At 42.6% G+C, this 26042-nt stretch overlaps 1 protein-coding gene across 4 annotated transcripts in view; it reads left to right on the forward strand.

Moving 5' to 3' along the window:
• Nucleotides 1-26042, forward strand: part of LOC124233828 (alpha-1,6-mannosylglycoprotein 6-beta-N-acetylglucosaminyltransferase A) — a 323186-nt gene that overhangs the window by 178066 nt on the left and 119078 nt on the right. For all 4 annotated transcript variants that reach the window (XM_046651070.1, XM_046651069.1, XM_046651068.1 and 1 more), the window contains 4 exons: nt 5620-5696; nt 6754-6843; nt 22015-22086; nt 23761-23922. In XM_046651070.1, the coding sequence (XP_046507026.1) occupies nt 5620-5696; nt 6754-6843; nt 22015-22086; nt 23761-23922 (401 nt within the window). The remainder of the gene's footprint in view (nt 1-5619; nt 5697-6753; nt 6844-22014; nt 22087-23760; nt 23923-26042) is intronic.

The following is a 26042-nucleotide window of genomic DNA, read 5'->3' on the forward strand; positions in this document are numbered from 1 at the left end:
CTCTCTCTCTCTCTCTCTCTCCCTCTCTCTCTCTCTCTCTCTCACACACACACACACACACACACACACACACACACACCCAGCCATTTCCTTCCCCTCCACATCCTCACTTTATCATTCTCGCCCAGGAGCATGTACTTGAGTTTCTTCCACATGGGACCACCTATAAGCATCAATAGAATCGGGATTAAGGCTGACACCTGACTGCCAGCCTCTTCTGCTTTGAGCCTCTCTTTGTAACCACATTTCTGGATCGCTTGTTGAACAGTGAGGAGTGGTTATCGTTAACTTTAAACAAGTTTGTAGTAGGTGAGTGTTTTATGATGCTGCATACTTGATAGTTGATGCTTTAAAAAACACGACAGCATCTCCATGTATGTGTGTGGAAGTGGGCAGCTAAAAGATAAAAATATCCTTGTATGGTACCCAGTGGATGTTGTATTTGATTTGTAAATGCATCAGCACAATTAACATGTGACTCATCCAGATCATCTCTCACAGAACTGTAAGCCTCTCGTTTTAAATACCAATCAAGTATGACTATCACTAACTCACAGTGGGGATAGGCCACTTCTGCTCTCCTTGCATCAGAAATAGCTGCCCCTTCCTGCCTTTTTTCCTTTCATGGAGCACAAATTCCATCAGCTGTGTTTAGTGTGTAGTCTAGAACTTTCATTCTGGGTGAGGCTCTCGTACTCCCTTTCTTCTGGGGCACTTTCTCCTCTCTTCACTTCTCTGGAACTTGCACTCTTCATTCTTTTGTTACATTTGTTCATTCATTTGTTTAAAAGCATACTATGGAGTTGCCAGTGTGCCAGGTGCTGTGTTGGGCACCGTAGCCCTGAGGGCGGCTCTCCTGCGTTCCAGGACTGCTGTACTCGGATGGGGGCTCCGCTGACGTGCTCACTCTCTTGTAATGCCCCCCCCCCCCCCCACCGCGGTGAGCTGCTTGAGAGAATGGACCATATGATCCAAGGATACAGCTTTGACACTTCAGCACACCGCAAGCGGCAGGCTTTTGAGAGATGTTCAAAGTGACTGTGGGCTGAGTATGGAGGTAGAGGCTGAGGATTTTAAAGTTTCTCCTTTCCAAATTGTAAGATGAGGTAACTGTCTTCCATTTTTGGGAGAAGGTGGTACGTATAAAATGTGATAGTGTATGTGACAGCATTTTAGAAAGGCAGGTAATACATCAAGGGAGGTTATTCTCATCCACCTTCGTTTCCTGTGTCACCCTATTTCTATCCTCACTGTTCCTTTGAGACCATCTTTACCATAACTTCTGCCCTCACTCTCCCCCATTTTCCTTCCTTCCTCAGAGGCAGAGAAAAGCATTAGTAAAAAGAAAATGTCTGCCTGGTTCCATATCTTTGTCACTTCCAAATATATATTTAAAATACCATTGTCTCTGTCTATATGTGTCTCTCTCAATACGTGTATGTATATTAGGACTGTTGGGGAGAATCTGGCTCCACGCCTGACAGGGAAACCCCGCTGTGGGTGTGCTTCTGACATCTTTGGCCCCTTTTGCTCCTGCTGTAGGTGTGTTCTTCCTGAAACGTAAGCATTTTTGATAACAGGAAAAGTGTTTATTCTCTAAGATTAAATCCAATACTTGAGCACCTGCTGCACTGTGTGGGTATAGATGGCTGATGAAAAAAAAAGAATTTTCACACCGAGGTAGGTCATCTGCCTTTTGTGTAATACTTGGTTGACAGTTCCATAGATCAGTACAAAGGTGAAATTTTTTTTTTTTGATTAAGATTAGCCCTGAGCTAACTACTTCCAATCCTCCTCTTTTTGCTGAGGAAGACTGGCCCTGAGCTAACATCCATGCCCATTTTCCTCTACTTTATACATGAGATGCCTACCATAGCATGGCTTTTGCCAAGTGGTGCCATGTCCACACCCAGGATCCAAACCAGCGAACCCCGGCCGCCAAGAAGTGCAACGTGCGAACTTAACCACCGTGCCACCGAGCCGGCCCCCAAAGGTGAAATTTTTGGTGAAAAACGCAACATGGGCTGGTGTGTGAGAGTAAGGGATGAAACTGAATCCTAAATAGCAGTAAAATCTGAGTTTCTACTCAGCTTACATTAGCATCTTTTATTTCCTTGCCCTTTCACCGTTAGAAAAATCGAGATGCTGAAGAGCACGGGGTGAACAGCAGGGAGAACATTCTAGTAGCATATCGTGGCCGAATCCTGTCTTCTCCTTTTGAAGGGATCTGTGTACAGTGAGCTAAGTCTCCCCTGAAAAGCAGTAACGTTAATCAACTTTTTTGGCCTGAATTTTTGTTTTCTAACCTAACTTAGATTGGAGGCTCTTGCACCGGTAGGAAAGTCTTCTATAGTCACAAATGAATAAAAACATTATTTATTGAGTTTTTGATATTGTGGTGGAAGCAAAAGGGCAAGCTGTCCTCCGACAGGAGCTGAAACTCCTTCGGAGCTGTGCTCTGGTGGAGGGTGTTGCTCAGATTACTAGTGGTCGGATTCAAGGGGCAGCTCGGCCCCGCTCAGAAGTCTGGCACTTCCTTTTTGCTCCCTTTCATGGATCCCTCTGGCCCCAGAACCTCAAGCCATTAAACTAAACTTTTGTCTTTTCAAGTCCATCACTGTGTAGCTAAATAGAAAATTCATCATAAGATAACGGAATTGCAGTGGAAACCCCATTGGATTAGCTGACAAACTGCAGTTGGAGGAGGAGTAAAAACCTTGGCCTAGCGGGGTTTTCAGCTCAGTCTAGTGCTCCCTGAGCGAAGGGTCAGGCCCAGGCAGGCCGGTGGAAGATGCGTGTGTTTATTTGGTCAGATGGCACTTACTGAGTGTCTGGTGATGGAGCAGAAAGACATAACCTGTCCATAACATCCTCGCGTCCTAGGAGGGGAGATGGACAAATGTAAAGAAGATAGCGGGATTTTTCACAGCCGTGGGAGAGACATGAGCAGGAGGGCAGTACTAACTCCTAACTACATCCTCAGTTGGCGTGGGAAGGAAGGATTAGGACCGTTTCTTCTGGAGGCGCTGCTTGAGCCACGTCTTAAAGGAGGAGCGGCATTAACTGGGTGGAGAAGTTGCGGAGGGCAGAAGGGGTGAGAGGAAGGGCATTCCCAGCAGAGAACTGCTTGTAGGTGTCCTTAAAAAAAGTCCTTCCAACGCGTCTTTGCAGAAATGAGGGTCCTCTTTTTGGGACTCCTTTAGCATAGGAGACATGGGTTGGGCCTGTTTTTGTAAATAGACTTTTATTGGGACACAGCCGTGCACATTTGTCCTCCTATTGTCTGTGGCTGCCTTCCTGCTAATCCCAGAGTGAGTAGTTGCCACGGAGCCCGTGTGGGCTGCTGAACCTCAAATATTTACTCTCTGGTCCTTCACAGACAATGTTTGCTGACCCTTGGCATGACATATTTTTATTCCTTGAAACTCCTAATGAAGAGGACCCACACTGTCAGCAACCATGGTTTGCTTGCAGGCCTTCGCGGACCTGTTAGTTTATTTTACCACCCGGTGATTTCTCTTCACCCTGCACCATCACACCTCCAACGAGGTAGCCTCTGGTTTTGATAACTTCTGGCTCTGAACATCCTGACCCAATATGGTACCTGTATAGTGTGCGAAGACTGGGGGTGCATTTCCCCCTAACTGTCCTCTTAAATGCCTGATTACCCCAACCACTAGCTGTTTTAGACTCCGCTGAATTTCTTAGAACCTCTGCTACTGCTTATTTGCTTGGTAAATGTTGCCAAGCAAAATCAGAATTAAAAATAGGGATGGGAGGAGTAGTCATTGAACAGCATCTCTGTTCTTTGATGAGGCGGTCCATTTGTCAGTGGATTCAGGAGCTGGCTGTCTCCTTACAAGTGAGACAGAAGGAGAGCTTTAGGGAGACCCACCACCTCCAAGCCTGCATCTATTTCAAAAACACAGAGAATGCGTTTCCAGAAGCCGCTGTGCATTTGAAATACTGCTTTCCTGGATAGAGTGAGTGAAAGTTATGTGGAATTACGTAGCAGATGCCAACTTTTAAGCACTTCCTGTTGTCTGTGGTATGAGCTGTTGGGAGTGCCAGACCAGACTTTTTATGAATGTTGACTTATTTAATAAGAGCTGGATAAAATAGAGGTGCAATTATTCCGATTTTACAGATGGGAAAATAGAGGCTCCAGCAAGCTAAGTCCCTTCCTTGTTAACTACTTTTGCCTCCTACCTCTGATAAGGAGTATACTGATTTTATGCTCGGTTATCCTTAGCAAGTAGAATGCTGTTTGAAAACACCAAATCAAGCCCAGGAATTTCTGTTTCAGACTATCAAAAGAGCTGGTTTTCAGGGGACAGGTACAACTAAAATCCCCCTTAGCACTAACTTCTGTTTTAGCCCAGCAGCCACCGACATCGCTTAAATACCGCTGTCAAATGATACTGTATTTGGGATCTAATTTCTCATCAGTACTTTGTTTAGAAAACTGTTAGCAGTAAGTAATGGTGACATTTTCCAACTGTGTCTGGAAAATATAGTAGGTCCAAAGTGAGGAGCATGTAGGTTTAGGGTTGTCTTAGTTTCCAGCTAAAATGATTATTCCTAAACAAAAATCTGGTCATAACCATCTCCTTCTTAAAACCTTGTAGTGCTCCGCCATGCCCTGAGCATAAAGACCAAAGTCCTTATTATGGTGCTTGAGGCTTTTGTGGTTTGGGCCCTGCCTGCTTCTCCTGTCTGACCTCTCAGGACCTCTCCCTTCTTCATTCCAGGCAGGCGTGTCCCTGCGTTGGAACCACCTCAGTTCTGTAAACACCGTCTCTACCTCGTCCCTCGCCCTGGCTCACTCCTGCTTCGTCTTCACATCTCAGCTAAGATGTCCCTGGATCCAGAAAGCTGCCTTTGACCCTTTGAGACTGGGCTGGGTGGCCTTCCCCTGCCCTAACGTAATGTCTGTCACACTGTTTTTAAATTGTCTGTTGTCCACAACTAAACTAGAAGCTTCTTAAAGGCGTCCTTTTAGTTTTGACTCTAATTACAAGGAATAGGAATCCACTCGAGCTAGCTAACAGAAGGGGAGTTTATTGTGAGGCGCTAAGGAGATCTTCCTGAAAATTTTAGAACTGGGTCCAGAAGCAGCTGTACCTTGCAGATGTGTCTCGTGGCTCTCTGCTCACCAATTCTCTTCGCTTCTCTCTCTCCTGCTGGCTGCCTCAGCTCAAGCACAGGTCTTCATGAAGCTGCTCAGGACTTCAGTTTGTCTGCTGGCCTGGCATGGCCCCGCCAGCCCTGTGGACCCTCCTAATCTCTTGGCTTCATTTCCTCCTTCCTACTTGTTTGGTTTCTCACTTTCCCAACTGCAGGCTTCCAAGCAAGCATTCTGGCTGGCCTAGCTCACCCTTGCAAGCTGGGCCGCACATGTCATGGGTCTCTGGCCGTACTGTAGGTGGGCTGTCGTTGGGTCAGGTCCTCACTGCAGACCCATTGGACTTGTTTCCAGCTGCAGGGTTTCCATGGATCAGAGCATGGCTCCCAGGACTTCTCTTTTTGATTTCTCTCCTTGCCCCCTTGCTTGGAAGGATGTTAGGCTTGTGTTTCATAAACCTCATGATGTCTTTTGTTCTTTCTCATCCTTTTCAGATATCATTAATGGAGCTCAAGAAAAATGTGTATTGCCTCCTATGGATGGCTACCCCCACTGCGAGGGGAAAATCAAGGTAAGGCAGAAATGATGTGTACTCACCATCATCCTCAAACTGCACTGACACCTGCTTCCTCCCTCTCCCCTCTCCTTTCCTCCCTAGCAATACACATGGGCGGGCAAGTGAGCCCTTTCGGGGAGTCATTTAATGAGCGCCTCAGTCCTGCCAGTTTTGGGCTGTGGCTATGACAACCCTTCTCTGCTTATGCCGGCTCCATGGAGTTAGTCAACAATGCCTCTAACTGAAAGAGCCTGGGCCATTTCAGGCGCCTGCTGTGTCTTTGAAGCTGCCTTCTTGCTTTCCCAGCCTCCAGCAGGTGTTCCTTCAAGGACCAATGACAAGGGGTTGCCGTTATTTAGTGTCCAACTTCTCTCTCCCCCTATTCCCCAGGCCCCCACTATCAGGTCTCCAGATTGTGTCTTGAATGTCCCATTTGCATTGGTAATTGAGTACTCAGAGACACTTGGCCAATCTTTCACTCTTAACATTTTAAAAAAAAATCCTATTTATATGGTCTGCCCTTAGGGAGACCACTCCCCTGCTCATTAGTTTTCAGAGAAAAATTTCAGTTCAGATAGACATTTAGGATGGTGAGATCAAACCCCAGAAGCCTTTGCATGGTCTCCGTTTGGGACTCAGGCACACATTAGACTCCTGCACTCACTCATGTGGTCTGTTCCAGGCAGGCACTGTGCAGGGCCTGGGGGAACTAGTCCTCTGGGGAGGGGAGATTTCTGTGCAAAGGTCCCATTAGGCACTTGCTCTTAATAAAACTCTCCTAGCTGTTGCCTCTCTTGGCTTTATTGCCTGGTGTGTCCCACGGCCTCTCTCCACTCTAAGCACCTCTGCTGAGGCCCAGCTCGAGGCACTGTCTGCTTATGGATCATCCAGGACCTGAGCATCTGTTGTCTTGACCTCAGCTCAGTGATTCCATCATTCTGGTCTTTAGGCCACAGCTTGAGCCGTTCACCTATCCTCACTCTTCACGCCCACACCTTCTCTGCCAGCAGATGTGCAGGGCCCCCGAGAACAGGCTGCTCATAGATGTTCTTGCCTGGCTCTTGTGTTTCAGTGGATGAAAGATATGTGGCGCTCGGATCCCTGCTACGCAGAATACGGAGTGGATGGGTCCACCTGCTCTTTTTTTATTTACCTCAGTGAGGTGAGTAGCTGCTTGTGGCTTGGAGAGGTGGGGTGGAGGGGAGAGAGATGTATGTGGTTAGTCTGTCTTGTAACTGAGCCTGGAATTTGAAAAGCTTAACAACATGTATTGTTTTTACGTGAAGGACCTCCAGTTCCCTGCTTCATTACTCTCCCCTGCCTTCAAGTAGGATGACTTTTTTTTTCCTTGAGGGAAAAACAGGCTGAGTTAGCTATTTACTTTTTCCCCCCAGTTTTTAAAAAATGTGGTAAAAGACACATAACATATAAAATTTGCCATCTAAACCATTGAGTGTATAGTTCATTGGCATTACGTGCATTCACATTGCTGTGCAACCATCAGTACCATCCGTCTCCGGAACTCTTCATCTTGTAAAACTGAGACTCTACCCCTATTCCACAGTAACTCCCCCTTCTCCCCTTCTCCCAGCTCCTGGCGACCACCCTTCTGCTTTCTGTCTCTGATTTTGACTGCTCTAAGTATTTATATAAGTGAAGCTCACAGTATTTGTCTTTTTGTAATCAGCTTTCACTTAGCATAATGTACTCCAGGTTCATCCATGTTGTAGCAGGTGTCAATTTCCTTCCTTTTTAAGGCTGAATAATACTCCATTGTATGGATAGACCACATTTTGCTTATCCATTGCTCTCTTGATGGACACTTGTGTTACTTTCACCTTTTAGATGTTGTGAATAATGCTGCTATAAACATGGGTGTACACACAATTCTTTGAGACCCTGCTTTCAGTTCTTTTGGGTGGAGATACAGAAGTGGAATGGCTGAATCATGTGTTAATTATATTTGTAATTTTTTGAAGAACTACCAAACTTTTCGAAAGTGGTGGCAATATTTAACATTCCCACCAGTAGTGCACAAGGGTTCCAGTTTCTCCAAATCTTCATCACAATGCTTCTTTTTTTTCTACTTATTTATTTATTTTTATTGCAATAACTGTGGTTTATAACAGAATATAAATTTCAGGTATACATCATTGTATTTCGATTTTTGTGTAGGCCACAGCATGTTCACCACCCAAAGACTAATTACCATCTGTCACCATACACATGTGCCCTTTTACTCCTTTTACCCTCCCCCTCCTCCCTCTCTGCTTCCTCTCTGATAACCTCCAGTCTAACCTCTGTATCTTTGTGTTTGTTGTTGTTTTTATTTCCACATATGAGTGAAATCGTACAGTATTTGGCTTTCTCTGTCTGACTTATTTTGCTTAGCATAATACCCTCAAGGTCCATCTGTGTTATCACAAGTGGCAAGATTTCATCTTTTTTATGGCTAAGTAGTATTCTTTTGGGTATGTATATGCCACATCTTCTTTATCCATTCATCTGTTGATGGGCACTTATCTTGTTTCCAAGTCTTGGCTATTGTGAATAAAGCCACAATGAACATACGGATGCAAATATCTTTTCAAATTAGTGTTTTCATATTCTTTGGATAAATACCCAGAAGTGGAATAGCTGGCTCATATGGTAGTTCTATTCTTAATTTTTAAGGTTTTATTTTTTTTCCTTTTTCTCCCCAAAGCCCCCCAGTACATAGCTGTATATTCTTCGTTGTGGGTGCTTCTAGTTGTGGCATGTGGGACGCTGCCTCAGCGTGGTTTGATGAGCAGTGCCATGTGCGAGCCCAGGGTTTGAACTAACGAAACACTGGGCCACCTGCAGCGGAGTGCGTGAACTTAACCACTCGGCCAGGAGGCCAGCCCCTCTATTCTTGAGTTTTTGAGGAGTCTCCCTACTGTTTTCCCTAGTGTCTGCACCAGTTTACATTCCCACAAGCAGTGTGTAAGGGTTCCCTGTTCTCTCTACAACCTCTCCAACACTTGTTATTTCTTGTCTTTTTAATCATAGCCATTCTGATGGATGTGAGGAGATACCTCACTGTAGTTTTGATTTGCATTTCCCTAATAATTAGTGATGTTGAACATCTTTGCATGTGCCTGTTGGCCATGTGTGTATCTTCTTTGGAAAAATGTCTTTTCAGATCTTTTGCCCGTTCTTTTAATTGAATTGTTTGTTTTTTTGTTGTTGAGTTGTATGAGTTCTTTATGTATTTTGGATATTAACCTCTTATGATTTGCAAATATCTTCTCCCAATTGTTAGGTTGTGTTTTCATTTTGTTAATCCAGTTTCCTTTGCTGTGCAGTTTTTTAGTTCGATGTATTCCCATTTGTTTATTTTTTGTTTTCCTTGCCTGGGGAGACATGGTATTCAAAAAGATACTGCTAAGACCCTTGTCAAAGAGTGTACTGCCTATATTTTCTTCTAGGATTTTTATGGTTTCAGGTCTTACATTCACATCTTTAATATATTTTGAGTTAATTTTTGTGTACAGTATAAGATAATGGTCTACTTTCATTCTTTTGCATGTGGCTGTCCAGTTTTCCCAATATTGTCTATTGAAGACACTGTCCTTTGTCCATTGTATGTTCTTGGCTCCTTTGTTGGAAATGGACTGTCCGTAGAGGTGTGGATTTATTTCTCGGCCCTCAATTCTGTTCCATTGATCGGTGTGTGTTTTTCTGCCAGTACCATGCTGTTTTGATTACTATAGTTTTATGGTAGTATGTCTTGAAATCAGGGAGTGTGATACCTCCAGCTTTGTTCTTTTTTCTCAAGATTGCTTTGGCTAGTCGGGGTCTTTTGTTGTTCCATATAAATTTTAGGATTCTTTGTTCTATTTCCACGAAAAGTGTTGTTGGCACTTTGAGAGGGATTGCACTGAATCTGTAGATTGCTTTAGGAAGCATGGACATTTTCACCATGCCAGTTCTTCCAAACTGTGAGCACAGAATGTCTTTCCGTTTCTTTGGGTCTTCTTTGATTTCTTTCAACAATGTCTTTCACCTCTTTTGTTAAATTTATTCCTAAGTATTTTATTCTTTTTTTTGTGATCGTATTTTTTATTTCTCTTTCTGCTATTTCATTGTTAGTATGTGGAAATGCAACTGGTTTTTGTATGTTGATTTTTCCCTGAAACTTTACTGTTTTCATTTATTATTTCTAATAGGTTTTTGGTGGATTCTTTAGGGTTTTTTATAGATAAAATCATGTCAGCTGCAAATAGTGACAGTTTTATTCTTCGTTTTCAACTCGTATTAGTAGCCGTCCTAATGAGTGTAAGGTACTATCTCGCTGTGGTTTTGGTCTGCATTTCCCTAATGATTAGTGATGCTGAGCATCTTTTCATGTGCTTATTGGCTGAGTTAGCTACTTACTTACAGGCCGAGTTATTTCCTTTTACCTTTTTCTTTTTTATCTGAGCTTCCTTTTCATTTGTACCCTTGAATTTATAAAGCAGCTTTTGCGGGGGCGGGGGTGGGTGGGTTGCAGAGCATTTTACGGACCACGTGGAATTTGTTGCAGGATTGAATGATCTTCACCTTTAGCAAAATCGCGGGGGAGGGGGGAAGTGGATGGGGTAGAGTTAAGCCTTTATCCAGGCCAAGCTACAGGGGAAGAATTGAAGAGGGAGTCAAGGCTCACTGGCTTCCCCCTCCACTCTTTATCGATGGTGGCAGCCCGAGTGGCTGGTGAAATGGGTACTGGCTAATTTCAGAGGATGTGCTCTTGTCTGCCATTTCTTTTGTATTCTCTCCCTTGGTTTTGTGTGTTGCTGCTGTTTATCCAATAGTTAATAACAGCTCCCTGGTGATGCTATGTGGAAAGGAGAGTGCCTCCAATTTGAGGCTAAATGAAATGCTTTTGCTGTAATTTTCCTTATGGGACTCAGATGCCTCTCTTCTCTGTGCTGTGAGGTGACAGGGATAGTTTTTTGGGATGGAAGCCAAACCAGTATTGCTATGGGGCATGTGGGACTGGATTCTGTGGGGTTCGTCCCTCTCTTTCACCCCTATATCTCTTTCCTCTGTAAGATCCAGTTTGACTTTTTTGTGTGTGTGACAGGGTTGCACCATGGCCGTCCCACGGCCATCATGGGAACCCTGAGAACTAATGGTGGTTTACCTACCTCTTGGAAATTAAAAGCATGGAGAGTTGGGTGTGCGATGCTCCTCATTAGCAGGCTGCTGGCAAATTGATTTTGCAGCATTTCTTTGAGTGTCTTTCTAGTTTGAGTGGCCTGTGGCCCCAACTTCTCATTTCTTTCTCCAGAGGAGTAAGGCCTGGGGCCCCAGGTGAGCCTTCACCCCAGTGAGAAGTCAGTTAGAAGCACCTTTCCTACCCTGAGGAAAAGGTTCCTTATTCAGTTTAATTTTCAAAAGTTTTCTTCCCCTTTCCATTTGATAGAATTTAGCCAGGATCCAACTGTGCTCCCTGATTGACAAGCTGAGCTAATTTCACGCCTTCCTGAGACTTAGCATGATGGGGTGGACTGCTGAGGTAAACGAAGAGGGTTTTACATTCCCACTGCAGCCTCGCTCTCCATCATCTGAGCCAGAGCTGGGAAGGTGTGGGAGAATGGTCCAGAGGGAAAGGGGCTGCGATTACCTGTGACCTGGTTCCCTGACTTTGAGAATGCCCGCTTGCCCCTACTGGCTGTGAAGGAAGGATGTAGCTCAGAGAAAGTGGGGTTCTGGTGAAGGTAAATTATGAGGAGTGTGGGACAGACTGGGCTGTATGAAGATGTGCTAGATCATATAGACTGAATATTGGAGCCTGTAACTATTGGAGATGTGGGATGGAGCTTCAGTAGCCTATTCTACTCTCTTCTTATGCAGGCGATCAGGCTTGTTTTTTTTGTTCAGCTGAATTAACTTCAATGGGCACTCTTTGAACACCTATTCTATTCATTGATCGTCAGCCATTACTGAGAACTCATTTTCTTGGCACCATGCTATGTATTCATTATCTTAAGAGTCAGATGGGAGCAGAAGAGTGTATGCGGGTAATTGAGCTGGGAAGGGGTAGAGATAATTCCCCTGGGGAGAGATCTAGGAACTTCTTTTCCTAAGTTTTAATCTGAAAATAGCCTTGAAACTCTGGACTTTTAAAAAAAAAAAAATTCCATTTTATCATAGGTTATGAATAAGTACCCTATAAGAGTTAGAGGAGAATTTCACCAGCTTGGCTCCTTCAATAGGAAGTATGGCCCTAGGGCCTCACACTCAACTTCAGCTTCTCTTTCTGATGCTTTCTAAACTCTGTACTTTTGGAAAAGTTACTTACCCTCTCTGTGCCGTACCTTCTTCCTTTATAAAATAATAGTTTTGTATGTTTGTTTTTAAAGGCTCCTACCGTGAGGATTCCTGAGTGTTTATGGGAACATGCTCAGATTAGAACCTGGCAGATAGATGGCACTTAACTATAGAAGTATCAGTTATGTTTATTTTCTTTTTGTTTTTTTTGTTTTGGATACTTTTATAGTTTTTGATGTGGTCATTATTTGAGGACAGTTATGGGACGTCACTTAGCCTGGGACATTGTATGTTGGACCTTGATTCTGTTGTAGAATTATAATCAATTTCTGATTCTCATTCACCAGTCTGATTTAATTTTAGATCTCTTGACTTCTGGGTGTGTAGAAATTCAGCTGTTCCCTTTCAGTTCTTTTCTGTGGATACGACACTTCAGTTTACATTCAAATCGCGAGCTGGGCTTATGGAGCAGCAGTGCACTCCTCCCCTTGTTAATGTGAAATTATTAGAGATGTTTTCTAAAACCAGTTAATTCTGTTCTAGTATGTTTTAAATCTGCACAATGTTGGTCTGTGGCTTTATGGTGCTGTTGTCTTTTCTTTTTTCTCTTGCTTCCTTGAAACTTTCCTTCTTTCATTACTTCATTTACCCTGTAGCATATGCCAGGTTTCTCTTGCAGTTAGGACAATGATTGAGAGAGACATCTTCGGGGCCAGCCTGGTGGCGCAGCGGTTAAGTTCGCACGTTCCGCTTCTTGGCGGCCCGGGGTTCGCAGGTTCGGATCCCGGGTGTGGACATGGCACCGCTTGGCAAAAGCCATGCTGTGGTAGGCGCCCCACATATAAAGTAGAGGAAGATGGCCATGGATGTTAGCTCAGGGCCAATCTTCCTCAGCAACAAGAGGGAGATTGGCAGCAGTTAGCTCAGGGCTAATCTTCCTCCAAAAAAAAAAAATTATTAAAAAAAAAGAGAGACATCTTCATTTGATTTGTTTACTTGATCAAAGATGTTCCAGTGACTTTTTTCTTAATCCTTATTGAAGAGCCATCTGCATTTGTTTCCATCAACATTTGACTTCAGAACTTTGAGAGATACAGAAAAGGACATGCAGTGAAATGTGTCTCGTGTAGTCAGTCCCCAGTTGAACTGAGGCGTATAGATTCAGACCAGTCTTAGGAGGTGGCACTCTTCCTTCATTTTCCTTTCCCCTGGTTGTCTCAGTGTGCCAGCCTCCACTGAATTATGGGATTATCAACTTCTACTTTTACCTTCACCAACTTGTAGCCTACAAATCTTTTTTGGTAAATCCCAGAAAGTAAAGCCATCAGTATTTCCCCTTGTATTATACTCGTGAATGGTTTTTGTGTGTCTGACACTGTACTAGGGACTGGAGGTGGTGAGAAAAGTTTAGTCATTGCCCTTGTTGGGTGGCAGACAGTAAGAGAAGAATGAAATGTTACTGAGCCCCACTGTATACCAGACACCTCACATGCACAACCTCATTTAAACCTCTCCCCAACTGTGAGAATAGAGACCTAAGTCATGGAACTCCGAGAGGTTCCGATGCTCAGTGCTTCTGCACTTTCCATGCTGCTGTCCCTTCCTGTCGAAGGAAAGCTGAACACAGGTCAGTGGTTTGTCGCCATTGACTTTGCATTCAGTTCTTATACTCAAATCCACTCGTGTTTGAAATATGGCTCTAATTCAGCTAGTTTTAGAATACTCACCATTTTGATATCGTACTCAAAAACAGAGACAGCACCATTATCCTGAAGAAATAACTCCTGAAGACCAGGTGATCAGCCATTCCAAGTGGTGGAGTGAAAGAATGATTCATTAGGCGGCCTTGCATTTCCAGACCATCGGGCAGTTCATTTTCTCTATCTGTTTTTGTGAGCCATGTAACTACTCCCGTTATAGAGACAAGGCCCTATAAAGTAATTACTCTGTCATTGTTCCAGGTGTATTAAGTTAGCCCTCTGCAGAGCATTTTACTGCCATCAGGTTCTATGAAGATGAGAATGAATTTCTTTACCCCTATTGATATTATGTTGATGATGCTGATATATTTGATACCCACACATTTTTTCGATTTATACAATTATTCTAGCAACTAGCAACCATCATACCCTTCTAGACTTCTTAGTTTGTTTCTGCTGTTTCTTTAAGCACGTCTGTTGCCATTGCAAGTATAGTTGCAGTGAAATAATCAAATTGCCCAGTAATTGATTGCTAGATCTCAGGATGTGTACACGCTGTTGCTTCAGCTGCCAATTTGGACTGGATGAGTGAGTGTGTGTACATGTGCGAGTGTGTGCGTGTGTATGCCTCCCTCATAAAGGAACAAAAGAAGCAATTTCATGCCTTAGTCTTCAATCTGTAGCTTATATTTCAAGAACAACAGATATAAAGGTCTTTGCCTCTTTCTGTTCTCCCTTGGCAATATGTAAAACTAATATTGGCTGAGCATGCTATTAACCTTGAGTTTAAATTCAGCGTACTTAATCCCTTGATTAATGCCAAGATTAATGCCCAACAGCAAAGGTTGAAAGCTTAAATGTTTGTGAATGTGAGCATGAAATGAAATCCTAATAACCAGTACAATGATTTGGATTTATGGGCTGTGTTTGCTGCTAAAGATAACTTGGAAGTGGTGTTGCACAGACTAATTTGTCAATTTGGGCAGCGATAAAGAATTGACTGTTTAGGTTGCAGGAGAAAGCTGAAGGAAAAACAGAACTAACATTTTGGGACGCGTCGGAATACTTCAAAAATATTACTAGACTGTTGCTGGAGAATGGCAACACACACCTTTTAAATGCTCAGCCGTTTGAAATAGGAAATTCTCTTTCTGTGAGATATTTCTTGGCAGTAAAGGTGGTAGCAGAGATTTATGACCATGTTTTCTTCACTTTTTGAGTTCAGCCTTTATTTGCATCTTCTCGTCTCTGTTTTTGTTGCTCTTATTGCCTGAATTCTAAGACCTCCTAAGAAAAAGGATTTTTTTAAAAAAACAGTCCTGAGTTTATGGAACAGTATTTGTCACTCAGGCTAACTGATCTCCATTCTCTCTCCTCGACTTCTCCCCTCTCCCCAGTTCATTTTCTTGGTGACACCTCCTTTTTGTAAGTTTCACAAACCACAACATTTAGATTTACGTTTCTTGCTCTGGCCTCCACCTCACAAAAATTAGAAGGGTAAATGGCAGGGCTTGCCAAATCCCAAACCGGTACCTCTCTGCTCTCTGGAATATGTATGACAGACCGGGGCTTCAATGCAGTCATCTTCAATGTTTTGTTCTCATTATCACTTAGCATTATGTGCCTGGATCTACACTTCAGGCAAAAGTGTGCATTAACAGAAAAAGGAACTCTATCCCTGGCCTCTAGAATGTCACCCTGTATAAATTGGGTTACTTTGGCTCTGGAAGTATCCTCCGTGTGGATGCAGACCTGATGGCCAGGTTCGCCACTGTGTAGTGTGCCGGGGCAGCGTGCCTAGTGGGAGTTGGAACAAGAAGCATCTCTGTGCGTTATCCTGTGGTTGGCTACAGAGGAATTCATTTGCTGTCTCTTCTACGTAAAGGAAAACTGACGTTTCTCCTCCTACAGCAATTTGGGGTGGATTTTTAATCTCTATGATGTCCTCTCGTTAGAACCCCACTGGTTTTGTGGCACACTGAAAATTTACTGCAGTTTCTCTTTAAGTTCTGCCCCTTCCCTAACATTCTGAGCAAAACCAGCGTGGATCGCCTCAGTCCTTGGCTCTCTCTTGCACACGGTCAGTTCTGTGCTTTCTGTTTGTAATATTCCTGCCTCTCGTGGTAGAGGGCAGCAGTACAGTATCATAGAAAACACTCGAAGCCCTGATTGCCTGTCTGCATCTACCTCCTGCCTGTGTGGCCTAGAGCATTCCCTGGAGTGTTCAGTCTGTTTCTGCTAACTAAGATCAAGGTAAATGCTGCCTTGCTAGCCTCAGTGTATTGTTGAAAGGTTCTAGTAAAAAGATGAAATGGATAACTGCCACATAAATGGAAGAATATCATTATTGTGAATATCGTTTGTGCTCAGTCATGTCTTTGATTAATTCACTTTTGAACAAATAATAATTGAGCACTGTGCACCAGGCACTGCTCTCGGGGCTGAGGAAAGAGCCCTGAACAGGCCAGTTGGAGTTTCTGTCCTCATGGAGCTTACATTCAGATGGGGCAGCAAACAAGAGCCAACCTAAAATATTTTCCACAAGTAGTGAGTGCACCAAGGAATAATGAAGTCGAGGAAGGATGTGGCCAGGTTAGTAGGTCAGAGAGAGCTGCTCCAAGGAGAAGCTGGAGTGTAGTGTGGAAGGAAGTCAGGGAGGGAGGCATGAACTCTCTTGCAAGAAGAGTGTGTCATGTGGAAAAAATAACCAATGCGGAAGCCCCAAGTGTAGGGTTACCAGGGAAAATACAGGATACCCAGTGCTATTTGAATTTCAGGTAAACAGTGATTTTTTGGTGAGGAAGATTTGCCCTGAGCTAATATCTGTGGCAGTCTTCCTCTATTTTTTCTGTGGGTTGCCACCATAGCATGCCCACTGATGAGTGGTGGAGGTCCACCCCCCGGGAACTGAACTGGGGCCACTGAAGCAGAGTGAGCTGAACTTAACCACTAGGCTACAGGGCTAGCCCAACAATGACTTTTTTTTAAAGTATAAGTATGTGATAAATACTGCCTAGGACACACCTATACTAAAAAAATATCATTGTTGATCTGAAATTCTAATTTAACTGGACCTCCTACCTCTCCCCACCCTAAACCTGGCAACCTTCTGAGTAGGAATGAGCTCAGCATGTAGGGCAGGGTGAGTGAAGTGGGCAGTGTAAAGGGTGAGGTCAGATTCTTTAGGATCTTGGTGTAAATTCTGGGTTTTATTGTGAGTGCAAGGAGAAGCCCCTGAGGAGTTTGAGCTCGTGTAGGATATGATCCAATTTGGGCTTTAAAACCATCACTCTTGCTCACAGAACAGATGGTTGGGCAAGAGTTGCAAGCAGGGAGTTGTCATTACTGTCATTGCCGTTACACTACTGCCACAGAGTAGGGCATAGGAAACCCTTTTGAAGGATTTTATAGAGAAGATTTAGGCAATAATACTCTAATATTGAAGACTAGACTCTGCTTATGGGACTGCAGAAACCAACGTCTGGTTTCTAGGGATGTTGCATAATGATTAAGCACAGGGCCCCTGGGTGGGGACAGACAGTGCTTCAGTCCTCAGCTATGGGTCCTGCCTGTGCAGTGTCTTCCTCTGGTGTGATAAACGGCCTTTCCCAGAGGATTATTTGAAGACCAAATGAGACAGTGTGTGTAAAGTGCTCATCCTAGTGCATGGCTCATAGTACGGTATAGCTTTCATTCTTATCCTCCTCCTTCCTGGCCCCGCCCCCAAGGCACAGCCATTTCTAACAAGCAATTTCACAAAATATCAGTCAGCTCAGGTGTTTGATGCAGAGGACTAGTCTAGATAGCTGAACCACTTTCATGTGTAGACATCTTTTACCATTTGCGCTTCCTCTTTGAAACTTTGGAAAGGGGAGTGGGCGGGGGTCAGAGTGGGGTAGAGAAGTCTTTTTTTTTTTTAAAGCATATCCCTTAATGAGTAACTTTTTGTGATATGTCATCAGTATAACAAATATCTGTGTCTGTATATATGTGTGTATATGTATATATGTATGTATAAGCATTGTATCAAGTGAATAGATAGCTATAGTCAACTGTGTTGTTTTGAAATGTAACCAACTAACCTGACAGGATGATGTAAAATTATCTTTTTCAATCTTTCAGCGCAATATAATTTTTAAGAGGTCACCTGGTCCTTTTGTAGATGAGAAAACCTGAAAGCCACATGGGTGTGAAGTTATATGCCTAGTTGTGTATACAGTTGGGCCTAGAATCCATTTTCAGTCCTCTTTCCCCCCTCAACAGCTCTCTTGTCCTTCACTAAACTTGGCCTTTAAGGTGGCTCTGACATGTCCTGGTCAGGGAAGTGGCAGACCTCATGTCACTCAGCCCTGCTGCTCTCTGTGAGCTAATCTTGGCAAGTCCTCAACCCCTGTAGGTCATGACTCCTCACCTGTGACCTGGCAGCGGTACCCATGTCATCGGGCACTCCAGAGGGTTAAGGGATAGAATGCATGCAAGCTCATTTGTTTTTTCCCAGAGCCCTTGCCATACTGTAAACCTTCAGTAAATGAGTGTATGCTTATATAATGTAACTCCTTTAAAAATTATTCTGTTAATAAATGTTCATTGTAAAAAAAATGATAATGTGCAGATTAGCATACAAACTATAGGAAAGAACCCATAACGTCATCATCCAGAAATAATCTCAGACTTTTCTTAATGCATTTTTCTCATTTAGTTTTGATTGTGCTTACTGTCTGAAAAATACGGCATGAAATTCTATATGTCAGTGATCCATTAGAGAAAAACACTTCACATTAATCGCGAGAGAAGAGGCCATAACCAAGCCCGATTGTTATTCTTGCAAAAGAACAGAGTGTTGCTACAAAGAGTTATGCCTAAATCCATGCATATATATGTTGAATCTCCTACTAGTTTCTGCAGAAATTTTATTACTTCTTTTTCCCCTTTCAATTCCAACTTGAGATGTATTTGTTATCTACCTGCAGTTTTTTTTTTCTTAAATATAATGAACTGTCCATCCTGTGGACCTGGAAGGTAAGTGTGACCTGGTTGAGCTCTGTTGAGGGACTTTGCTTTGATTCACGCTGCACATGATTAAGCTGCAAAACCTTCTCAGGTCAAAGGAGTTTAAATAAATCATTGGGAGGAGGGATGTCAAAAATCAAATTGGTTAATTTCATATCTCCTCCTTCAAGAAAAGTGATTTATAGGGCCCTCTCTGTGGAATATGCATTAATGTTCCAAAGATCTGACTTGGCTGGTCTTTTTCTGCTTTTGCTGCCTCTTCATTTTGTGGCCTGAGGCTAGTGCACTAAAAAGATTAGCTCCTATCGAAAAAGTTTTACCTTCACATGGGAGGCGGTTAGAGTATTGGTTCTGCTCCTCTGATTGTTGTGTGCGTGTTGCCGTGATCTCAGACGGTGTTCAGTTCTTAGACTTACTGTGCTGGTTTGTGAGCTGTTTTAAGGCTGTCCAGCCCCTTCCCTGGCACAGGGCTTGCTGCAGGTCTTGCCAGCTCACAGACGTCGGGCAGGGCGGACAGTGGGAGGGTCCAGTGCCACAGCCATGCGTGCCTGCTCTCAAGGCAAATACAGAATCCTGTCTAAGAGAGGCCCCCAGGGGCCACAGTTGGGAAAGTGTGGCCAAGACAGTGGGCAAAGGAAGGTGACCACAGGCAGACGTAGGGCACTAGGGTTCTGAGAGGCAGGAGAAGAAGAGTGGTAAGAATGATTTGAAATAGAGCTTCCAGATCAGAACGTGGTGGCCTCATTCTGGGGTCCGCCTGTCTCGGTAGGGTGCTGGCCTGGGGGGTTAAACTCGGTCAAGGAGCCTGGGTGGATGAGACAGAAAACAAAGTTGGGGCTTAGGAGGTTGAGTTATTAGCCTTGAGCAAGATTTTCCCTGAGTGTTATTAATGACGCTCTTATTTAGGAAAATGTCGCTCATTTGAGAGCTGTTTGTTTCGGCACTTGGCGCTGTTGCCAGTGCTGGCTCCCTTCCAATCCTGGTAATCCTCTGAGGTTTCCGAAAGAAATGTTTTTGTTTTTCCTTCTCCCCATGGAGGAATTGGTTTATGTATAATTTAATTATTTTGTTATCCTATGACTGTGCACAAGAACAACCACCTTAAAAACCCACCATCCCCTTTCTGTGTCAGGATGTTCCTAATTGGTTTTTCCTCCATTACGACTGAATATGTCATGGTAAGATTTCTTGCTAAAGCTAAAATAGACTGACAATATTTTCCATACTTCAAGGATGCCCTTGAAGACTTGCCAGGTATTATCCAGTGATTTAGAGTAACAAAAACTGAGATAAATGATCAGTTTCAAAGAGGAATTAAAGTCTTGCCTATTCTGTAGGGCAGTCGTATTTTAGAAGGTCACCTTGGACCGTATTTTCATTACAGGGGCTTTTGGAAGGTGCTTCTTAGAGTGGCGGAGCGAGGAGGGAATGTACTGTCCTTTGTCAATAGCTGGTCTTACTCACGTCTCTCCTCATGGTTGATTTTCTTTATTCACAGTCTTGTTTCCTCTTTCTCTGTCATGCTGTTTTTGGGGAATTTTTTATCCTGACGTGTTGGTGTGTAAATTTAGTTAGTTATTCAGTGTGAGGTTGACTTCAAACCTGTACACTGCTTGCTCATCCTCATCCTTTTCGTGTGGGGTTGAAGGTCTCACAGTCAGGTCCGCAGTCCCTTTGAGGCCTTCGTGTTATAAATAAGCTTTTTAGCAATGTTTTATTGAGTCTATTTACAAAAATTTAATTTGAATTAAACAATTCAGTCGAGTGTAAGAATACAAAGAACAGATGTGCGCAGTGGTGCTGGGAGCAGCTGAGGCTTCATCCACTCACAGGCTTCTTTTCTACTGGTTTCCCCTCATTTTTTGATTTGTGGAACTCCAGATATTGCCTTTCATGGTGATATCGCTGTAAGGTCTCAGTAATTAGACTTGAGCATCCAAGGCAAGTTAGTATTTTCTTTTTTTATGAGTAAAACTCATTTCAACTCTCCTTCTGGGGAGCTTTTTGGAGTCCCTGAAGTCATTCACAAATATGGTGAAATCTAATTTCACTCCACAGGAAGAAAAAGGGAATATCGCACTTTTCCTGACCAGGGATCCCACCCTCCTGCAAGCTTTGCTGACTGCTTTCAGATCACTGCAGTGGCGGAGGGTTTTATGCAAACCACTCAATTATTTTTGGTCATGGTAAAAATCACCTTGCATTAAGAGTCATTTCTAAATTAGTGAAGCTGCTGTGTGTGTTTGAGAACTCATCCAGAGCAGGAGGGCAAAGACCATCTTGTCTGACTCTGCGTTATTGACCCCAAGGCTATGGTCTCACACACGCTCCTGCCGTCTCAGTGACCCTCCATGGACATTCCCCACCCTCTTGCTCTGTTCATTTTTACAGGTCCACCTGGCCGTAGAAAGATTATTTCCAATGGCTGTTTATTAGCCATCTTTAATAGTCTCATTATATATTAGCAAGTGCGTGACACGCTATCTTGGAATTGTGTGATTAGTTTGAACAAAGAGGCCAGACATCAATATTATTCAATGCATTTTTCATCTTTCCTTTACTAGAAATTTTGGATTTGCCTAATTTCCTTGGGTAACCTGTGTTCGAAGTAATTCCTATAAAATCTGCTGCCTTTCTTTTTTTCTTTCCTCCTCCCCCTGACTCTCTATAGTTCATCGACAGAACAATCCATCTTCCAGAATGGCTCTCACAAGATCACGGAGGGTTTTTTTTTCCCTTTTTCCTTTCATCTCTTTCTCCGATAGGTTTTACCATCTTATTCCTTGAGATAGTGTGAAGTGAACAGCGAGAAAATGAGGGAGAGCCTTGATCAATTGGCCTTAAACTATCAGCCGCGTTCCTAATTCCGAGATGAGTGATTCAGTTCTGTGGCTTGAATGCCATGCTGTTTCCTTTCCAGACGTGCCACAGCAGGTAATGAAGCGTACCTGTCCTGGTCCTGAGTCTCAGAGAGGCACCTTTACATTCTCAGTCCCCTGCGGCAGTGTTCAAAGTCTTTCACCTTTCTGCCGTGAGACCTGCCTCTCCTTCTGGTATAAAAATGTGAGGATTAAATGATTCAGGAGTCACTCGCTGTAAAGCACTGTAGAGGACAGATGTATAATCATATGCTCCTTGGGACCTTTGCTGATTATTCTTTCATCTGAAAGGACATCTGTCTCTGGATTGCTGGCTAACAGTGTGTGGGGGTCTGACTAAAAATAATCATAACCTACTTAAGTAAAGAGTGTATTGTGAGCCAGACACTGTGCTCAGTGCGTTGTGCACACGTTAGTTCATTTACAGATGAACCAGTAGACTTAGTGTCTCTGATTTATGTTTTTCAGGTTGAAAATTGGTGTCCTCATTTACCTTGGAGAGCAAAAAATCCCGTCGAAGAAGCTGATTACTATTCAGTGGTAAGTGATTTTGGAAACCTCTTTCTAGGCTTGTGATTTGGGTCTGATGCCAAGTGATACATGTGGAGTCTTCTGGAAATGCTAGCTGTAATCTGAAATGGTGGTAAACGGAAGAACTTCTGTCCCCAGTCCTTTGGAAATGTGGGTGACCAAATCAGTCAACCACTTAGCATGTATTTATTTATTCAGCAGTTCTCTGAGAGTTCTCAAGTCATCAGCTGCTGATATGAGTAAGACCTGGTGCTTGATGTGGAGGTGCTCAGTGATCTAATGAGGGTGATGGTTGTAAGTAATGACCATACCTGTGTCAACACTGGAACACAGGCCTGTGGAAATTAATGAGGAGCTGGTGATCTCAGCCTGCAGGGGTTAGGAGAAATTGCAAAGAGAAGCTGGCACTGGAGCTGAATTTAAAATGATGAGTGAATTCATACTAGGTCAAGGAGAGAAAGATGTCTCTGATGTGAGGGGGAAAGGTGTATGTGCAAGAGCTTGACATTTTCAGAGAGTAGAGCATGATTCAGTGGTCAAGGCCATTGGGGTTTGGATCAGCTGAGGTGAAGATGAAATTGGAAAGGTAGGTAGGGGACTGTGAAAGGCTTTGTATGCCACATTAAAAGCTTAAGTCTTCATTCTTTAGACCAGGGATCGGCAAGCTTTTTCTGTAAAAGGCCAGATAGTAAATATTTTCATCTTTCCAAGCTGTAAGTTCTCTGTCACGATTACTTAATTCCGACCTTGTAACACAGAAGGCAGCCATAGACAATACATAAATGAATGGGTGTGGCTTTGTTCTCATCCAAGCTTGTGTACAAAAACAGGCAGCAAGGAGGATTTGGCCCAAGAGCCATAGTTTGCTGACCTTTCTTAGATCATGGGAATCTTGGGAAATGGATGACTCAAGGCGGAGCACGATCAGATGAGAATTCAGGGTGAACTGTGGTGACTGCCAAAAGATGGATTCAGCACGTTTTAGATGTTATATGAAATAAATACTAGTGTTGGTATTTTTCTTTGTTATTTCAGTCACTGGTTGTATCCAGCTATATTACAAAAATGTTCTTCCTGACTTTTAAATTATTCTGGCTTGAATTTTAAATTTTATTCAGTTCTGGTAGGAAAATGTTATTCCTGGCTTTTACATTCCCTAGAAAATAATGAACTTTTGTTGGTTTGGACGGGGACCAAACTCGAAGAGGAGCATTTATTTTCCTACTTAACTTTGTAGATAGAATGAGGCTTTTTGGCAACCTACGCAATACCAGGTAGTTTGTTAAGAGTTGACTTCAGTTTTCCCAAGACTCCGCTGCCCTGAAGTAGATTGAAGTGGCCAGTAAATTGGGGTGCAGAGAATTTCAAGGTACATCAAGCATACTCTTGTAAAAAAAAAAAAAATGCATTTTAACATAGCTCACAGCTTTGCAATGACTGTGCTGCCTTTCTCAATTTCTAATTTTTTAATGATGTGCCTTATAGGAGATCAGCAGTTGGGGCCTTTTCTTCCGTTTGCAATCCTGGGACTGTAACGTAAAACTGAGCAGCAGACAAGACTCACTTTGAAGCCCTGTATTTAATTGACTATCTCTTTCAAGTTTTGAAATGTCACATCGTGAAGACCATTATGCTTTCTGCCTTTTTATCTTCAATTCATTTTTGTTAACTTTCTGTTTCTAGGCGAAAATTCGTAAGGATTTTAATCTTCTCTACAGTATGATGAAAAAGCATGAAGAATTCCGGTGGATGAGACTGCGGATCCGGCGAATGGCTGATGCCTGGATCCAAGCAATCAAGTCCCTGGCAGGGAAGCAGAATCTTGCGACGAGAAAGCGGAAAAAAGTGGGTTTCTAATTAATTCAGTTCGGTTAGATGCCAGTTTTCTTTGAAGATTTGATTTTGCTTGGAAACAAGACTAAGAGAAATGTCATGTCTCAAATGATATTCCCTCAGGGTGAATCTGTTCAGTCTCTTGTACAGCCATTTTTGGGTTTTTCCTTTCCCCAGTTACAAACATCTTAACTTAGCAGGGACCAGCACACATGTTTCTTGGGGGAAGCCAAGCAGAATATCTGCCTGTAAAGATTTTCCTTTGAACCATCTGACTGTCACTCTCAGTGGTGTCAGGAAACTTAATCTTCTTTTCTTTACCTGAATAAAACCTTTGAGAACTTCCTGGTACCTCACTGTGATAATTTCATGTTTTTGGTATTTGCCAATTCTGGGCTTTGGGCCACTGGAGAGTTCCATTGCTGCTCTGTTCGGTTGGTGCTTTTGCTTATGTTCTGAGAGAGAGATAGTATAAATTAAACTTGAGCCCGTTTGTTTCAAGTTCATGAGGAAATGCTTGGTTAGAAACCTCTAGAATATCCCTGAGCTTGGAAGTTCTTATACCCTGTTAGTTAGAGATTAGCTGGCCATGGGTTTAGCTTAACTATTCTGATGATGAACAACTGAGCAAAGTAAACAATCTGTTCCTGTATCTAAAAATAGATTAAAAATGAGTCTGGTAGTCCTAATTCAACTAGTTTGATATCCTCAAACAAGAAAATACAAATACACTGGCAAAACCCCAAATCACAGTTGATGGATCAGTTTTACTTAGATGCCTGGAGTTTATGAGACAGCAGGACTCAACGTCCTGGCACCCTGCGGTCCTCTAGGGAAGAATATGTGGTCTGAGATGTAGGTGGATTGTAAAAAGAAATGAAGAGCATTTCTATGTAATACTGTGGAGTAACGTCCAGGATGTCTTGGTCGGTGAAGAAATGTTAGGTGGAGAATTGTGAAATTTATTTTTAAGGGGAGAGAGAATTGATCTATCTATATATACATGTATATGTACAGATATACATATATACACACATATATAGCATGTATATAGTATACATATATGCTTCTTGCTTGTTTTTTTTTAAATGGGGTGATAAGCCATAAAATTAAAAATAAAGGAGATGGATGGTGGTGATGGTTGCACGACAATGTGAATGTACTTAATGCCGCTGAACTGCATACTTAAAAATGGTTAATAAGGTAAATTTTGTGTTAAGTGTATTTTACCACAATAAAAAAAAAAAGGTCAAATAAGGTACAGGAGGGAATAGTATAGAGGCAAGGGGTATAGAAACTAGATTTCTCTGAATATATCTGTCTTTGTAGGTTTGATACTGGAATCATTTTACATAAGTGTAAAAGAAAATTTAATTACCAAAAAAAAAGCAATACCTAAAAATCACAAGGAATAGGAAACACATGAACCAACCACATATTCGGTTTTATGCATCTTTCAATACCATTTCTGCTAAATGGTATAAGAGGTTCTTGGAAAAATGGCTGATTAAGGTCTGAGATAGAAGTTGTACATGATGAGCTTGGAACATCTTGTCATACCAGAGAGCAAAGAAACTAGCAAAGACTACTAGGATTATGTCAGAAGAACATAGGAGCCAAGTTGAATAGCCTCTCACTGGCCAAGATGAGACAGTTTGATCATCAGTAAGAATAGTAACTACAGTTTATTTTGAAACACATCCAATATATTTATATCCATGACTTTATAATGACAATATATATTTTTAAATCCTCATTGGTTATCATTACAGTATACTAGAGAACAAATCTATTATTTTGGAAACTGGTAAAAAAAAGTGGAAAGAATCAAGTATTTAACCAGGTGTTTCCTGTGTAAACCGTACTTCAGGGTAACCAAATAGTTGACAACAGGTAGTTTCTCGTGATAGAAGTATTCCTGCTAATAAATGCAGAAGGAATGACAGAATATCACCATTTTGCAACCGCTGATGGATTAATGCATCTAGTTAATGATCATCAGTAGCTGCTAACATCACAGAGCAGAGACACACAGATATTATTCCCACCAATGGAAGTACCCAGGACCACCTATGAAGTAGTATTGCCAAAAAAAGTAAATATGAATATGATCATGTCTGCAGATCTAATTA

The sequence above is a fragment of the Equus quagga genome, unplaced genomic scaffold (assembly GCF_021613505.1).
Source record: "Equus quagga isolate Etosha38 unplaced genomic scaffold, UCLA_HA_Equagga_1.0 252_RagTag, whole genome shotgun sequence".
Taxonomy (NCBI): domain Eukaryota; kingdom Metazoa; phylum Chordata; class Mammalia; order Perissodactyla; family Equidae; genus Equus; species Equus quagga.